Source organism: Lycium ferocissimum, chromosome 4 (assembly GCF_029784015.1).
Source record: "Lycium ferocissimum isolate CSIRO_LF1 chromosome 4, AGI_CSIRO_Lferr_CH_V1, whole genome shotgun sequence".
NCBI classification, from domain to species: domain Eukaryota; kingdom Viridiplantae; phylum Streptophyta; class Magnoliopsida; order Solanales; family Solanaceae; genus Lycium; species Lycium ferocissimum.
This window is the reverse complement of record NC_081345.1, coordinates 27,231,391-27,250,607: the sequence shown is the minus strand read 5'-3', so window position 1 is coordinate 27,250,607 and position 19,217 is coordinate 27,231,391. Positions and strand designations below refer to the sequence as shown.

The following is a 19,217-nucleotide window of genomic DNA, read 5'->3' as shown; positions in this document are numbered from 1 at the left end:
TGCCTCGCTTTTACTGCGAGGCAAATTTTTGTTGTGAATCCAAGTTTTACCTGGTGATTTTTTTTTAAAACCGATTGGCGGGGACCAAATTTGATAAAGTTTTAGGCGAAGGGCAAAAAATTAAACAAGACACTATACACAAAAAAATGTAATTCTTAGGTATATGAACTCCTAGTAAGATTAGTGCTAATTAACTTAAATCTGTGTATCTAAGCTTCCAAACCAACCCCCATATTTAAAAAAATACAATATGGTCCAAAGTAATAAAAAATCAAAATAATAATACAATAGTGTCTTCCCTGCCTCGCCTCTTCCACATTCATGCATTTTTCTTGCCTTTCAAAACCGATTGCCTGAAGCTCTCCCAAATTGAGACAAATAACTTTGAAAATTAAACAAGACACTAAACATTTCTCCCCAGAGTTTTGGACTTTTGGCACAGTTCAAACACATGAACCTTCATGGAAAAAAAATTCATAGAGCTTGAAATAGGTACCATGAGTCATTATACCTTGGAAAAAGGGTAAAAATGCAACAATTTGCCTTCCGTCAATAGGTTGACCCAACCATGCCCCTCTTGTTACTTAGTTGGGCAAAATATGCCCTTATTTCACACTGAACCTAATGGAGCATAATTAGAAGACTCAAAATCTTTTTATAAGGATTAACACATCTTATTTTTCTTTCTATTTTTTGGTCAAAAATAAAGGAGATGAAATCTACTTAAATTTCAAACACTAGAACAGGTGGCTCAAATTACAAGGTTAATAAGCTCTTGTTGGAATAAGAAGTTGTAGATTAAGAAGCCAAAAATCAATAAACAACAATTCAAGATATATGAATGAAACCTCTGTAGTCAGGCATTCCACTCTCGGGCAATTTCACTCAAAGAATAAGCAAAAACAGAATTCAGAAAAATGAAAACATCATTGCTATCAGCATAACGGAACTGCATTTAGTGAATAGATGGAGCATACATGTCCTGAGTGTTTCAAGATCTAAACAAACCTATAAAAATATGTGCTGCATTTCTTCTGGAATGACCAACTAAACTTCCATTGATTCAACAACTAAACAAAGAGCGGTACAAGATCGGAAGTTTGGCTTCCATAGGTAATCTTCAGCTGGTTTCAAGGGGTGAAGTAGTGAAAAATAAAGGAAAAGAAAACGAGCAAAATGCCTGATTTGTGATAATGCCAGCCCCATTTGTGTCTAAACAATTTGGAGTTGAATCACACTTCTCGTTTTTCATCAGTATCGTTTTCTGCTGCTTGCATTGCAGTTTTTGCTTCATTAGTTATGTTAGCCCCTCGATGGATACCTACAAATAACAGTAACAAATTTGAATATTGTATGGCACTAGAAGAAACATGCTGTCTGAGGTCAATGAGAATATGAACGTCAATTGGCATGAGAAGACACATACATATTCATGCACAACAGATTAAATGGAAAAAGTTTTGGATAATATAAGATTCTGGGTCCACAAATTCCATTTGTCAAACACAGGCAACCTTCACGCAACTTGTGTCAATTATGTGAGGCACAAGGCAGCATTTCTCAATTAAAACCCAATACAATGTTGTGCATTTATGTATATGCTCCTACACCATTCGGTTGTCTTAGAACTTTAACATTTCATAGAGCCTTGCAGCAGTCAGCATAAAAAAACAAATGAACAGAGTAAAATTTATTACCTTGAGTGATGGAAATTTGATCACCAGAACCAATACCGTGGATGAAACCTGTTTTGCCAGATGACCTGCCATGCAACTCTCTTATTAGAGCTAAGTTACTAGCCTTGGTCTCATTCTCTGCTTTAGGCGAATAATTTTCTCCAGTTGATGGCCTTGCTGCAGGTTTTGGAGCATAATTTGTTGACCAAGATCCTCCATTTGATCCAGCTAAGGCCATTATAACATCTGCCTGATACATAGCAGGAAACTCGGTCATGTTTTGCTAAAGAATTTTAAAACTAGATTGATTCTACCATCTTAAGAGTCTAATCAAATAGCAAAGCGCAATCAGATTTATTGAATATTTAAATGGGGAAGTTGAGAAATTCAAAGCTAAGCCTGATTGATAAAAGTTTTTGTTAGATATTCTCCCCTTAAATATAAACCCCCGCGCCTTTGCCACTGTTCAGCAATTGGAGAAAAAAGAAATTTTCTTTAAATATAATGAATCTCAAGACTCCAATGATGGTCCCTGCATCTCGCTGCTTATATTTGTCGCAAAATGCTTTTTCAATTCTAAGGTATTACAAAGCAGTCGAACTAAATTGGCATCAGAAAAAATTTCTAAATCAATTTGCAAAGGTGTGAATGTCTCTGTTATTTTTGTCATAAAATTCAATTCCAACTCCAATCCCGTCTTAATCCAAGGAACAAACATGGAATACAAGATTCTTGCTTTTAGTTTCCTTAGGAGAAGTCCCATCACCTAATGTGCACAGTCATTGACCTGTGAAGTCATATCATCCTCAAACTTCAGTAGATACACATTTTGGGCCTTCTCTAAGTGACAATTTGACGAATGCATAGGCAATAATGTGAGAGAAGTTAGAAGTGAGATCACGACAATTTCTCGAACTATCCCGTACCAAATCACTAAGGCAGAACCAACAGAGGACTCTTGATAGGATGTGGTGTTTCTTTGTGATTTTCTTTTGAGATCTTGACATCTTGTAAGAAAATTCCCAAAAAACATGTCTGTCTAAGTTTTATTTTTTTCAAAGAAGATTTTGCACGAAGTTTTTTCAGATTCAAGGAAGTGGGTTTTAGTCTTTCAGATGTTTTTAGAAGAAACATTCTCCTTCACTTACAAAACATTCACAAATCTTCAATAGAACTACAACTATCTCTTCATCAAAAAAATAAAACTATAACTATCAGAGTACAATTCTTTTGGCATTGACTCTTTTTTTTTTTTCCCAAAAATGTTTTAAGAGCTTTTTGCAAAATTTGTCCGAACAGATCTAAGTTTGATTGGACTTTCTATAGAATATGCAAGAGTAAAGGCTTAAGGATATATAATTCTTCTCAGATGTAGCAAGTCATTGATGTCAAGTCTCTCATGGAATAGCTCATCTGGAATTGCCTTACATTTCAAGGGAAGCCAAAATTTTCTGATTCTTATTAATACAGTAGGATTCTTAAAAATGAAAGAAAGAAATTAGAAGTGACAAATTTCTGTCATATTGAAGATTCTAATTGGAATAGCAATTGGCAAACTGGATTGAAATTATCATACCGCAGCTTGTTTTCAAGTGGATTAGCCAAACCAATTTCAGGTTCATGGACAGACTTTCAACTTATGCACAGAAATTTTGAGAGAGTAATGTTAAGAAAAGGTAATAAAACTGTCATGAGACGCACCAAGTAAATGAATGCATTCAAGGATAATATTTCCATTCAATCAACATGTACTTATACACTCCATTCCGAAGTGTACTCTTAATTCTACTGAGCATGGATACATAGACAAGTTTTGAAGTTATACACAGGTTTAAAGAGAGGTGGCTCTAGAGGTAGCGTAAATGAAACTTTCTTTATAGGCTTGAGAGCTTGTAAGTGTTGAAAGTCAGCCTGACATTTGTGACATATTAGCAAGATGCCACTGAGAAAATGGACGACCGGTACCTTTTTAATGCTTATGTAGTGAATGTAGTTTTTTTCAAATTACAGTTGCTAGGACCAAAATGATTGAGGCATTAGAAAATAGGAGGATTACGAAATCAGGAACTTCTTGGCAGATAGACAGGTATGGTTTCCACAGGTAATAGTGGCAGCAGTAGAAAGAACAAGAATAGGGGTAGAGAAGAAGGCAAAGGACATAAAGAGAGACCGGGAGAGGAGAAGTCACCCTTTACAAGGGATCCACATAACACGACCAGCCAAAAATTTATTCATAATAGTATTTGGTATGCACAGTACAATGTCTATAAATAGATATAGTACTCGAACAAACGACTAAGAGTGGTAGCTTGGAGGCCAAAGTACTTGCTGCTGAGTACCTTAGAGCCCATGGTCAAAGGACTTCCAACACTTCAGAGACTAAAACTAGCTGGACCACAGAACTCCTAGAATGACATTAATGAAACTAACCTTGACCAAAAAATAAAAGACAATTATATGACAGCAGCTTTAGACTCGGAAATCAACTCATGAATGATTTTGAAAACTACCGAGGATACTTCTTATTTGACCAAAATGGTTTTCTTGCTTTTTGTGGGACCCCTAGCCCTTCACTTTAGGTTTCAAGAACCTAAAATAGGCACTTAACTTAATCAACTAAAAGTTTTTACATGTTTCTCATCTAGCTCCTGATGTGATACAGTACTATTTTAAAATGAATAAATATTTAAGGACATTAATCTTCACTTAAAGAACGAACATCTTTTTGGGATGGCTCAAAAACAAATGTAGGGTGGAGGGTGTATTAGATATATTACAAGTACATTAACGCATTACCAAGTTAATTTAACCATAATTAACGAGAAGACTAACAGGTGAATAAAAAGCATCTAGTCATGAATTACAGTAGAACTAGGATCATTTAGGGAAGACAAATTAGAGAATTAGAGAATTTGTACAGCTAGTCTTGAACAAGTTAAGAAAATTTGTAAGTTTTAAAATTATTCTTTTCCTGGAGAAGTCAAGATAAACTTTATTGTGATTATTCTTTTCCTGGAAAAGTCAAGATAAACTTCATTGTGAAGATATAGTCATTGGGCCTAACTCAACCCCAAAAGCTACCTCATGAAGGGAGAATTGCCTAAAACCACATTAGGAGACCACAACTCATTCCCTCAACAGATGTGGGACTTAACAACCCCCGACCCCCTCTTACACGCCAGGACTCAACTGGAGCGTGGATTACGGGAGCCAAACATTGAGAAAAACAACAACAAGGATCGATTGATCAGGCTCTGAAACCATGTGATGATATGTCCCTTGGATCTAACTAATGTCTAAACCCATAAGCTAGCTCATTAGGGAAGGATTGTCCAATACCAAATAAGGAGATCACAACTCATTCCCTCAATCAATGTGGGGCTTAACATTGATTAACGCGCCAAGGAGGTAACATCAAGTTCACATAAATGTTGATTGTACTTACTAGTGCTAACCCAAAGATAAGATCAAAAGTCAAAACAATATGAAATTATTCACGGTCTATAATAATCTAGGTTGGTCAACATGTTATTCCCAGATACAGACTCATTGCTAGTGCTAGAGGACTTGCCTGATTTATCCCATGTCCTTTCTGAACATCACCTGAGAAATTAGATTTTATACTAGAGGCTCTTGTATGCACTTAATTTGCTATGTTTAAGACAAGTGATGGAAAGATCCTCTACCTCCAACCAAGAGGTTTGGGTTCGAATAACTGAGTGAGCAAAAAGGGCCATTCATTAACTGTTGGTTAGGGGTTTTCGGGTATGGTTTAACTTATCAAAAGAATTTGCTACATTTTATGCTACTTTCCACTGCGTAAAGTATGATATCCACATGTCAAAACCGACAAAACCTAACCACGCATAAAAGTGGTCTGACTGTTTCACAAAACCACCTATTTGGCATCCTTCCTAAACTAGTGGATCTCAAGTTATATGAAAAGAGGCATTTTTCGTTCTAACCCCAAGATCATGAAAACAAATCATGCCATATTTGTCCCTCTATCGACCTTCCTGGAGTCGATGTATAATTCTCCAAACAACATAATACTACAGGGTAGCATTGCATTAAAAGATAATGAATCATTTTAAACCTCAATCACTCTACGCTTCTGCATTGATATTTAATCCTTTTCTTGAGCTATATTGTGAGCCTGATAGCCCGAATATCTTGGCTTAGTGGTGAAGGAACAGTTTACAGAAAACCACTTATTTACAAATAAAAAGAAGGCATCGTAGAATTAGTCAGTTGCAGCACCATCCCAATGTATACTCTTTTTTGTAGTATCATTATGTGTCTCATCTGAAACAAGTTGCTAGAGCAGTTATTCTCCTGACAATAACTTTATTACCATGCTTTACTTGATAGTAGATACAATGTCAAAGTTTATTTTTATCTACGGTTGTGCCTACCATTCAGATTTGATACATGCCAGTACTAGTTCCATCACTAATAGCTTTACAGCAAGCTAAAACTTCTTCAGTAAGATAATTCTCCTCTTTCACTAAAAATTGATTAAACAAAATTCTCCAAATCAAAACCAAACTGATCAAGAATTATATCGCCAGGGATACCATCAGTTATTACCATAGACAAGTTAAGTATGAGGGATTATGATTTCACATGCTAAACATCTTTTTTTATTTTATTATTGAAGCATGTTACTTTCATTTCACACAATATACCTGGTATTGTGGATTGACGAATTCAACCAAGTGAGCAATTAGACAACAACTTATCAGTTGGCTGACACACTAAATTTATTCAACTACTCTGTTCAAAAAGAAAGAAAAAGAAAAAGCGACACAAAGACATTACATAAACAGTATAAACACAGAAGAGAGGTATGATTTGATAAAGCAGAAGACAAACCTTGCTGGGATGGACATTATCAAAAACATGGGCTTGACCCCCATAAAATATAGTCATTTGAGAGCCAACGGGTGACGATCCTTGCCGACTATCATGCAACAAATATCAAGAACTCTCAATGATATTAATAGAGAAATTTAGACAGACACCAAAAGAGGTGCAGTATCTAGTAAAATTACCTTGGGTTAGAAGATTCTAGGTCAGTCAAGTGAAGCCCAGACTTCTGCTTTGCACCACTTAATGGCATCCCAGAAAGGCTTCTATCACAGATTCCACCACTTGCATTAATGGAGCTTAATATTCCAGATCCTTTGATTCCTGTCCTTGATCCTTCATCAGCGGCTGCTTGAGATATTGTAGAAGGTCCGGCATTGGCATCTCCAAACCTGTTGACTGACGACTGATACCCATAAGGTAAAACATGACTAGCACGTGGAGGATACTGCAAGGTGGGACCAACATTGACAGGAATAACTCGATCCCACTTGGAAGCACTGGCATCGGTTCTACCAGTGGCGGATGGTTGTGATATTAAAGAGGCATGAAGTGGCCTCATTTGATGCATAACAAAGGGCATTTCCTGGTCATGTGGTCGTCCACGTCGATCACCCCCTGCATTTCGTAGTAGCTGAACTTGAAGAAAACTACCAGTATCAGAGCAAAATAGCAGGCACGATAGGATGATATGCAACCAACAGAAGAGCAACTTGGAACAATTTTTCCTTTTTTTTTCAACTTTTTGGAATTTTGGTTAGTAAATGGGGCAAAAGAGGAAATACATACCTTCTGCATATGTGAGCTCTCCAGTGCATCTGGTCGTAGCGATGAAAATTTATCTCTTGTTGACCCCATGAAAGAGTCAGAATTGCTTCTTTTCGTTCCCGACAATCGATTACCTGTCTCAGGCGCTGAAAGTTCACCCCTTAGGCCATAGAATGGCACTCCTTCAAAATGATTTCCTACATTTCTTTCTACCATGAAAAGAAAATGATCAAATACTGTTCAAATTTATCATACAGAACAACCATCAGAAAGCAACTTGCAACATTCTCAAAAGAAGAAATATTCAATCACTTGTTACTTAAAAAATGTTTCTTCTAAGCTAACTTCCTTTTCTAGTAAAGGCATGCATAGAATTCCCATATGTGAATGCTAGAAAATCTCACCCTTTATCAAAGGCTATTGATAACAATACAGAAAAAAGAGTTCAAAAGTTGAGTCAAGTCTTCGTAAACTAATACTAGAATAGAAAAAATTGACAGGTAATTGAAAAAAGGACAACATATGAAGCTACTAAATCAATCAATTATCTCAAATAAACTTCCTCCACAAGAAGCATTCCCTTTGCTTAGTCAACTATAAGATAGGCTTAGTTAGGTACAAAAACATATCACAAGAAACATCAAGCTTATAAACATAAATAAAAGTAAAGCAGCAGCATGATTATACACTAAAACATGCTCATGAACTAAAGCAAAGATAAAAAAGTACTAACTGAATCAACTGGCAGATTATATATCAAAATATACAACAACATACCCAGTGAAATCCAACATGGGGTTTGGGGAGGGTAAGATGTACAAAGACCTTACCCCTACCTTTGTGGGGTATAGAGGTTGTTTCCGATAGACCCTCGGCTCAAAAGAAATGTACCCAATGCAAGGTTGTGAAAAAACAGGACAACAAAGTAGCAAGATACAAACAAATGCAGCAACAGCTAGAAGTACACATCAAAGAATAAGGAGCTGTGTGATACCTAAATAATAGTACTACTACTAAAAGTAAAAGAGGAGATGAGGAGCTAGTCCCCTCAGCTACCTACTAATCCTCAACCTCCAAATCTTCCTATCTAAGGTCATATCCCCAATCAGTTAAAACTATAATATACAATAAAAAAATATAAAGCTAACAGCCTCTATTTTCCCCTCAAATTTGCATAAGAAAAGGAGTACAACACAAAACATGAATATGGAAGAAAGGTTGGATTTTTAGTTACCAGAAGCCAGATCAGAAGTGGTGGAAATGGGGCCACGTCCACCACCAGAAGAAGCACCAACTGACAGAGAATCTCCGGCCATCATCGGAGATGAATCTCCGGGATACCCTTTACCCAAAAAATCATGAAAAGTAGTAGTGCCTGCTCCTGCTTTCACTTCATTTTCTGCAGTACCAGTAGCACCTTTTTTGTTACTACTTTGTATGTGAGCCATACATGTAGCATCACCAACACACCCATTTCATCTCTATATAATTATCTCCTTGAAACTCCATCTTTAATTACCTAAAAGAGCCAAAAAAAGCAACAATCTTTGCACAAAAAAGAGGGAAAAAGAAGGTCACAGCTATAGTAGTGTGAGCTTATTATCTGCAACTTTTGCAGACAAGTTGTAAGAGAGACCGCTACTTGTTGAAATAATTCAAAATGTGCAAAAACTGGCCTGGATATTATTATACAAGAAAAGGAAAAAAGAAGACAAAGGTAGTGCCTTTCAGAAAAAAGAAAAAAAAAATGGTTCAAGAATCAGACAAGTATTGAACTGAACAGAAGAAGAGAGAGAGAGAGGGGGCATTAAATTGCAAAAGTGAGTGGCTTTTTCTTACACATAATAATACATAAATGGGTTCTGTGTTCTTGGTTCTCTTGCCCACTCACATCTACTAATATGGGGCCTGTTTTTTTGCTTCAAAAAATTACAGAGACATAGCATTGGGAAGGGAGAAAGCAGGAGAATAATAGTAGGGATCTTTTTTTGCTTTTTCTTGCAGTTTATTATTGGAAGAGAGGATGTATCATTAATTGCAATATATCTGTCCTATGCTTGTTTTATTTACAGTTGTATCTTAACCCTCTGTTTGGATGGTTGTTTCCCCTGGTTCATTAATGTACAGTATGGTATGATACAGTATGGTATTGTATTATATTATACTGTATTAATGAACATAACATTTGGATAGAATGTATCGTTTAGTGTGATTTAATAATATTTGTATTCTTTGGTTTGACTGTACGGTACTGTATAATAACTTGAAAGTTTACTAAAATACCCTTAACTCTTAATTAGAAATTAATTATATATATCTATTAATAAAACCCAGGTAAAGAATAAAATATGAATTTTAAAAAATAAGTAGGTAGTGGGTGATAGAGTCGGGGTGAGTGGGTGGTAGGATGGGGGTGAGTGGGTGGTAGGGTGGGGGTGGGTGGTGGAGGCATTGGTGGTGTGAGGTGGGTGGTTGTAGGATGGGGTGGTGGGGGTGGGTGGCAAAGGAGTGAGGTAGTTGGGGGTAGGGGTGGGGTGGGGGTGAGTGGCGGGGGTGGGGTAGGGGTGAGTGGTAGCGTGGGGGTGATGGGGTGGAAGGTGGGGCGGGGGGGGCGTCGGGGGTGCGTGGTAGGGTGGGGTGAAAGTTGGAGAGTGGGCTATAATGGAGAAATGCAATACGTAACCACAGAAAAACTACCAAATTCATGGTTATAAAAATTGAGACTTTTTATGATTATATAACCATGGGATGAACCACGAATTTTACAATACCATACCACATAATTTTAAGAACAATAAAAACAACATGACTCCATATAAAACCATACATTAATGAACCACGGGAAACCACCATGCAAACAGGGGGTAAAACAACACATCATAGTCATAACTCCAAATTGGCTTAATTGATAGAGAAAAAGGGTGAAAAAGGTCCATGCTGGCTGCTACTTCTGGAGAAAAGCCGCCCCATTAATTTTGACTCTTATATATTCTTTGCTAAATCAACATATAAAAGACACTTGTCTTGCGTCAATTCGTGAATGTAAATATCGAGTGCAAATATATTTTTTCCCAAAATAATAGTACAACAACAACATACCAGTGTGAAATCTCACAAAGTGAGGGTTTGGGGAGAATAGATGTAAGCAAATCTTACTCTTATCTTGGGAGGTAGAGAGAGATTGTTTACCAAAATAATAGTGTTGCAATTGATAATCCTTTGAATAATTATTGATTGGTTGATTCTTTATATTTTTTTAAATATACATTATGTAAATTAAAATGTATAGTCCGCTTCATTTTTAGATAATACAAAGATTTATTTACAGTAATTCACTTGCCCTATATTAAAACTGCATTCAGTCTAGTATTGGCTATATCATGTGTGATTCAAATATTTAGCTTAATACAAATTAAAATTAAAATTGTCTAAAAAATTTCAAAACACTAAATAGTAAGTATACATATAGGAAGTACTCCCATAAGCATAAGGTGTTTTCAGACATCCCTCTCGACTCTAGTGATCTCTTTATCCAAACGGTTTCCAAAAGCAATTCAAAACGACCATAGTCAACAAATCAAATAAAGTAATTTAACTTTAACATTTATAAAAGTTAAATTAAGAATACAAATTATTTAATCATTATTAAGTAATAAGTGTGTGCACATATAAGTATTGAGTAACTTGTCCATCAAAACTTGAACAAATTCATGACTGAAAATAAGTTACACCCTCCGTTCACTTTTATTTATCCACTCTTGATCTTGCATGCTCCTTGAAAATTAATAAATGAACTATCTATTTTACCATAATACTCATATTAATTGATGTATAGTCTCAATAGACTTGAAAAATTATTTGAAAATGAGTAATTAATTTTAAGGGTAAAACAAGAAAAGAAAAAAAGTTGTCTTTCTCTTGATATCTTTAGAGTGGACAAATAAAAGTGAAAAATTAATTTTAATATAATTGACAAATAAAAGTGAACGAAGGAAGTAGTATTTTGTCTTCGTTGAAATTTGGACCTGGGACTTCATTGTTCTCGACTCTTATAATTGACTATTATGTCACATCTAAATCATACAATCCAAATACTATAGAAGAAAAAATGTACTCACATACTATTTGTATGGAGTATACACGCATGAGACTCTATCACTGATTATAATTAATTAACAAAAGAAGTATAATAATATTCAAAGATGAGATTTAGGTTTTGGGGTAGGAGGTTGAAAAAAAGAAGACACGTGAATGGTGGGATTCTCTCATTGGAATGTGGGGGAGTGTTGAGTGGGGGAAGAATTTTGAACATTGATTTGATTCTCTCTCATACACACACATGTATTGGTAGTGTTATTTTGAGTACATGTATTGACTGTGTCCACTTTTACTACTTGCAGTTTTCTCCCCATCACTCATATGTCCTTTTCCCACCTTGGCCTTTGTGTCCTTTTGAAAATCTCTCTATTTTTCGAGTAAAAAAAGTGATTAGTGGACGTTAACTTCTAATCATGTTAATACGTTTTTAGTTTAATTTTTGTTAGGAGCTTTTAGACTTTAGTGTCGTTTGAGTCACATATCAGTACAAAAATGTAGATAACTTTTACTTTGAGGTGTCAAATTAATAAGCGGATTAATTTGAATTTGAACCGATCAAATAGGTTGAGTTAATAAGTGGAGAGTTATTGACCAGCCCAACAGTTACTAAGGCTGAAAGGAGCTGCCGATTGCAGCGATTTGATTTATAATGTGTTATAATTAATTCGTCCAACTCTTACTACGTTCTAATTTATTTGTTAGTTTTCTTATAATTTGTAAGTACATAATAACATTTTTTTATTTTTAGGCCAAACCCCTCGGGAGACACTTGTGGTTGGCAGAATCTTTCACTTAGGCACCTCAACTAAACCTCGTACTAATTGAGCACTCAGACTATAACGAATTTGTTCCAATTAGACCCGTTTTTGACAATCAGCTAAAATTATAAAGTGTATGTAATACACTTGCGGGTGACGTGGCATGATGACTAATTAAAAGAGGACATGTGACTTTTGAGTGCAAAATAATAATTTAAAAATAAATATAAAGGAAAAAAAATACCCTTTTTTAGCAACAAAATTTTTTTTACCTATTTTCTAAACCCCAACCCCTCCTTCCCCCTTCCTTCGCAGGGCCTCTAGCTAGAGCACCTTCCACCACCATCCACCAAACCCACCACCACAACACTAATTTTGGAAAATATACAAGAATATGAAAGAACAAAACAGGAAAAATTGAAAGAAACAGTCTATCTTTGTCGAATCTCGCCGGAAAATCACTATTAAAACACTTTGAAGATTGGTGTGGAAACCCAGATTTAGAATTCAATTTTGTTGGCTAATTTTTAATTGAAATAACAGTAGTCGTGTATTAGTGTTGAAGTTCTTGATTAGAACACTATTTTGTCACTTTAGATTGAAGAGTGTTCATATGAAAATTAGAAGACTCCATTAAAGTTCATTTGAAGCTTTGTACAAACAAATTTCAAAACTCTTCTGTCAATTTGTTATGAGCTTGACTTTGGAATTGAAATTATAGTCTTCAAATGGTTCGTCATCATTGGACCTGAAACCGATGTTCTTGACAGTTTAGCGAGTGAGTTTGGTCGGAGTTTGTTTTCTGACGTTGCTCCGGCGTTCGTCGTTGAAGTGACCCCCCCCCCCCCCCCCCCCCACCTCTCCCCCTCTATTTATCACTGTGATGCTGGAAAAACTTGTCCGGTAGTGGCACAGTGGTAAGGTGATGGTTTATGGTGGAGGAAGTGTTGGAAGGAAAGAGAAGGAAGAAGAAGACATAAAAAAAATGTAAAATTAAGCCCCTCACGCACCTGTTTTGTGTGAAGATCACACAATGTTCCAACTCAGCAAAAAATGTCTAAATGACACAGTATAGCCCTACGATAGGTTTCTAAATGAAACAACATTTAGCTGAGGTATCTAAGTGAAAAATCTGGACGACCATAGGGGGCCGCCGATGAGTTTGACCTTCTTTTTAATATGATTTGGGGATCTCATTTGCATACCAACGCAAGATATGCTTATACGACTCTATGTACTAACGAACGAAAATCATCGAGACATTTGAGTAAATAGATATAATCCATGTAACCACATAGACTATCAAAATAAAATTAAAAAGGTGACAATAGTCACTATAAATATATGAAAGAACCTTTCTTTTTCGAATTCCTATGATGCAATTGAGCTTATCGACGGGAACAGAGCAATTTAAATAATTATTTTGTGGCTCCGTTGATGAAAAGATCAACATGTTATTGCGTAAGTTCACTATGATCTTTAGGTACTTTTTATAAAATTTATGGACATTATCTAACAGTAAGAAGTCTAAAAAAAAAAAACTTTTTATCTGCATTCGAGCCATTGTCTGTCATATTGCCCTTTATTGAGAAATCAAAGGTTTTCTCTAGCATATTCTTATGGTACCCACAGGGGCGGACCCACATGTAGTGGTCCGAGTGCTCGAGCACCCATTGACCCGAACGCGAACTATATAGTTGTATGTAGAAATTTCTTAAAATCTGATATATTTTCTCAATAGCACCCACAAGCCAAAAGTTTGGGTGAGTGCTTTGGTTGAGAGCTTGAGTTGAAGGCGCATGGTTGGAGGTTTGTGGGCTCGACTCCAGCTGGTTACACATGTTTTTTAAGACTTTTTCTCCCATACGGATGCAACTTGTTCTTTAATTTTTGTACTTTATTAATTGGCTTTCCTTTAGTTTGATGACTTTTACTTTAACTTGGTTTTAGCTTAAAAATTCTTATTCCCGCTGACTTCTCCTCCTCCTTTTTTTCCAATATATATTCCTCTTTTCTTTTTTCTTAAACCTTTTTTGTTCACTTTTTCGTTTATTTTTTAACTTTTTAAAATATTTTTTTTGCTTAACATTTTTTATTATTGTGTTCAAATAATTCCACTTATATTCTATGATCAGTAGAAACTTACGTTAATGGGAGATCAACACCCACAAACTTAAAATCTTGGGTTCGCCATTGGGTACCTAACATAATTATATGATACTCATGGGATTTAAGGATTATATAGATAATATATCAAACAAAAAAAAATCTTTTTAAAAAAGTATTTGGGTAGGAATTTTTATGGTTAAATTGGGCAACATATTAATTCAACTTAAATGTGCCGAATTGGACAAATCAAAATGAGCTGAGTGAATTATATTTTAGTAGACCAATTTTGGCATCACTGCTTTTGGTGTTGAGCTAAAATAAATATGAATAGAGCAATATGAACAATGAAAGTTTGAATATTCGACCTGATTAGAGTATTTTATTGAATCCAGTGAGATACTTCTAATCAAGAATGGACAAGGTTGGCTCATTACTGAGAGCCTGCGTGTATGCTGCATTGCAACTATGGGCTTGGACATCGCTTCAACTTTTCTTAACTCGAAATTAACTTTTGTTGCATGTTTAGAACAATAAAATAGAAAAAAAAATATCATGAAAATAGTAGAGTTGACTTTCATGCTACTTAATGAATATAATGTATTTTAAAAACTCATAAAGTGCGGATTACTCTAAAATGTACTAAAAAGGATGACAGACCTCTAAATCCTAATTATCGCTAAACTGAAAGAGTATGTACCCCTTTGCCTTCATATGTGTGGAGAAACTATAAATGACTCTTTGGACTCAAGAGCAAGGAAAAACATAATCTTTAACCAAAAAAAAAAAAAAAAAAAACATAATCTAACAATTTAATGGTCTCCTTGGAAACCCTTCAATAACCAAGAAATTACTTATTAAAATTGTACTGGTTGTCCCGAATTGAATTTTAAAAAAATTTAACATGTTCTTCAATTAACAGTGCATGAAAAAAAAAAAAAAAAAAAAAAAAGATGAACAAGTAAAAGATTAATCGGTGAAACCTGAACAAATACATAATTAAAAACCCTATCCAAGATTATATATCATAACAAAGAAGATGATGAAAATGAAAAATCATTAGATCAGCACTGACTACTCCATTTAAGAGGTATAATTGAAATCTTGACTAATACCAATACCACATCCCAGTGGATCATGTCAATTGTCAATTAACTACAATATCATATGTATATCGCTAATGGGATTTGGCATCATCAACATAACAAAGTCCTTTTTTTCAGCTGCATGCGCTAAAAGTTATAGATTTTTTTTTTTAAAAAAAAATAAAAATAAAAAAAGTGTGTAAAATGGTTTGTTGGATTTGCTTATTGATGATTTGGGTATGATATATGAAATTTATGTTTCAAATTTGAGCTTATTTTGAGTAGATTTGTGTGTTGAATCGTGTGTTGGATTGTTGAAATTCGAAGAACAAATCATTATTCTTCGTTAAGGCGCACAGGTTACATGTATTTCAATCATGTATGATTGAGGTGAAGACATTCATGAAAGAAATTATTTTAGACAAAAAAGATTCAGACACACATGACTTAAATTTTAGCCTATTTTTACGTGTACTTCAGTCATGCATGGCTAAAGTCTGAAGGTCAGGCATACATGAAAAAATTCAAACATACATAACTGAAATTCAAATAAATTTTACACATATCTCAGTCTAAAATGTTCGAATTTTGCCTTGGCAAGCCATACCAAACACCAGGTGAAAATGTCTAAAAGCTTGGCATTCACAAGGCCACACTTTCGGACGCGAATGTCTAAAGTTGCCAAGCTTCAGACGCAAAGTGGGTACTCGCACAAAAAAAAATATATATAAGGCGGGTATAACTAAAATGGCGCGACCAAAATAGGTATTTGTGCACTTCGGCCAAAACATTAAGATGATCAATTGTTATCAACAGCCCAATACATGATCTACTTGCATTATTTCCTGGCTCATCATATAACATTATTTGTTTAAATTATTAGCTGTTCATCTGCAACATGCATGTTATTTGTTCGTCCTCAATAATTTCAACATGTATTCTGATCCTCCTCAATCTGGTATTTTTCGTCGCCAAAAGAAAGGTAGCAACGAGATCTCAAAATATCTAGCGATAGATTAGCAGGAATTTTTCTATCAACTAAACCTGACAATAGACACCGTTTGTGGCTAATCCGCCATAAACTTTACAATGAATTTGATTTATCCGTCATAAAAGGTTAACAACGAGCATATTAGCGATGAAATGCAAATTATGGAAATATAATGTTTAGCAATGTCATTCGTCCATCGCTAATTTCTTTCCTTTTAGTGATGTATCTAGACACAATAGGAAAAAGTCGAAAATATAATAGAGTTGACATTTATAGATAATAGAGTAACCAAGATCTTTAAGTTGTTGAAAGGCATGACAAACTTTTGACGCGACAATTAATGTAAATGTTTCTTAGCATTAGAGTGATATCATGATTTGTTCATCCAATTGCCAGACACATCAGAATCTTATTTGATTAAGATGTCATATTATTTCTCTATCGTCCAATCAACAAAAAAATAAAATAATCTGCATAAGTGCACAAGTACGTAGTATATATAAAAGATTAAAAAAAAAAAAAAAACCGATAAGAAGAATGTCATGAATAATAATGGGAGCCTTAGTGCGATAATAATAATTATTTCCGCGTGACTAAAAGACCACAAGTTTAAATCGGAGAAATAATTTTTTAGAAATACAAGATAAGATCACGTATAAAAGACCCAATAAAATTTTCTATTTTCAATTATACAAACTCATCTCAGATTATACATCTTGTTTGATTTAACCAAACCACATGGCATGTTGTGTTTGATTAGAATAATGATTAGAAAAACTAAGCTAGGATGATTAAAATATGATTGTGACATTGATGATCCAAAAATTCCTAGTGGAGCCCACATTACTCACACGAACAAGCAAAGTTTATCTCCCCAATCCCATATGAAATAACTTTTCTCTTTTATAACTATGATGGCGATATTCCTATAACACTACTATTAATATATTATTGTCCTTGGCTGATGAAAGAAAACTGGTTTTATTTAGCCTTGCATTATCCATGTTTGCAAAGACAATACAAGAACATATTACTCGAACATATAGTGCCAATTCAGAAGAAATTGAACAATTCAGAACAAAAGGAAAAGAAGGCAATGAAAAACGAATATTCAACTCAAGCATACACTATAAAAGCATGAATTTCAGTTGAGAACGGAGATCAAAAGTATCCCAATTTGGATATAAATAAAGAGTTGTGGGAATATATAAGAAATTAAATTGGAAATCCTCATATTCCAAGGAGTCTTTGAGCAGACAAAAACCAAGCGGTCCATTTGGCCAAAAAAACAATATCGATATAAATAGTAAATAAAAAAGATTGGTGTAAAAAATTTTTTTTTTAAAAAAAAAAAAAGAGAGAGAGAAAATATTCCATGTGAGGGAGAAAAACGAAAAAGAAATGAAAAGACAAAAGAGAAACGACCCCATCAGAGGGAGACTTTGACATCTTTGTGTGAGAAAGAATAGACGTGTGGCTTCTGTCTAAAGGAAAATATGAGAAGTACAAGGTGTCTCTAATCACATGTGAACAAAGAGTAAGAGCCTGTTTGGATGGGCTTAAAGCATTGAAATAACATGAAATTTAACTTTTTATTTAAGTCAAGGCTAATTATTTTTTCTCTTTTAAGCGATTCTCTCTACTTAACAATTAAAAAAAAAAAATTTATAAGCAACTTATAAGCCAATCCAAACGGGCTCTAAATAAAGCATTGAAATAACATGAAATTAAGATATCTCTTTAAAGCGTCTCCTAATTAAAAATAAAAAATTGTGAGGTTCAACAGGCTAAAGCGGACAATACCTCACAATTCAAAAAAGATTAGATCAATGCATGTTAAGTGAGAAAGCCAAGTTGGAGTGCAAATTAAATGCTCAATAGAAGAATGATTCCTTCTTGGAATATACAGTCCATTTGAAATTTTAGGCATTACGTAGTACATGTAAACTTTGTGTATATAAGTAGGAAGTATAACATTTGTAATCATATGCTAGCAAAATTCGCAACTTCGCTAGTGAAATGATATATGTCTCATGGGCTGAGTTTAAACATGAGTTGTACATGAGGCTGCTAGCTCCTTTGTATATTTGACTTACTACTATCTTTTAGCATAGTATAATTAATTGTTGGGATTCCTTAGTTATTTTAAACGAAAAAAAGGTTGGGAAGCCAAGCTGCATTTATATATGGAGCATATACATACACACGCAGACACCAAGTCCACATGCATTGTCGCAGAAATATTACTGATTAGTCAACATTTACTTTTCGGAAAAGGGTCAAATATATCTACTATTAGTTATCTTTTGTATTCAAATATCGTTATCTTTTCCGTTATACTTTATCTTTAAGTTTAAATATACTTTTCTGTTATCTTTTGGGTTTAAAAATACATTTAATCAGTTAAAATTGTACGAGTGGATATGAGATCGAGGTGAATTTAATGTAGGCTTGGTGAGGTGGACATGGCATGGCATGCCACCTCACTACCTCAACCCATTTACCCCTCTCTTCCCCTTCTTCTTCCATCACGACCATCTCCTTCCCCTTACAACATTTGCCACCATTAGCACCACCACATCATTTGTTCATTCTTTTTTGCAAACTAATGGTGCTAGTGAATTTGCAAAGGTGATGCATCTTTTTTTTTTCCACAAATGGTAATGCATATTTTTCGCAAATAGAGCATGCTTTCTCCAATTAAAAGGGTGATAAACAGAAAAGAGTCATCATGTCTGCATTTTAGAAATTCAAGTTGCAATCTATTATGCATAGGCAGTTGATGAATTGGTGAAACAGGAGCAGTGAAGTTCTGGATGTACTGGCTTGTAAGTATCCATAAATCACATAATGTGAAGAAACAATG

At 34.7% G+C, this 19,217-nt stretch overlaps 1 protein-coding gene across 2 annotated transcripts; it reads right to left on the bottom strand.

Annotated features, from left to right (window-relative positions):
• Positions 1 to 915: 915 nt before the first annotated feature.
• LOC132052052 (protein TIFY 8) lies at positions 916 to 9,337 on the bottom strand. Of its 2 annotated transcripts, none has more exons than XM_059443397.1 (6): positions 8,548 to 9,337; positions 7,335 to 7,510; positions 6,731 to 7,179; positions 6,552 to 6,639; positions 1,698 to 1,926; positions 916 to 1,321 (listed from the first exon to the last, which is right to left on the bottom strand). In XM_059443397.1, exons 1-6 carry the CDS (start codon positions 8,759 to 8,761, stop codon positions 1,233 to 1,235), a joined length of 1,245 nt encoding a protein of 414 aa, XP_059299380.1. In that variant the 5' UTR covers positions 8,762 to 9,337; the 3' UTR covers positions 916 to 1,232. The 2 variants fall into 2 exon arrangements, with proteins under 2 accessions (XP_059299380.1, XP_059299379.1); XM_059443396.1 differs by having other exon boundaries at positions 7,335 to 7,522; positions 8,548 to 9,334.
• Between the last annotated feature and the right edge of the window lie 9,880 nt (positions 9,338 to 19,217).

Excerpts from the sequence above, each read along its gene's own strand:
- LOC132052052 (XM_059443396.1), bottom strand. The coding sequence starts at position 8,761 with ATGGCTCACATACAAAGTAGTAACAAAAAAGGTGCTACTGGTACTGCA. Across the intron at positions 7,180-7,334 it reads AGAGCTCACATATGCAGAAG|CTACTACGAAATGCAGGGGG; the intron begins GTATGTATTTCC and ends CTTCAAGTTCAG. Across the intron at positions 6,640-6,730 it reads CTAGAATCTTCTAACCCAAG|TCGGCAAGGATCGTCACCCG; the intron begins GTAATTTTACTA and ends GTTGCATGATAG.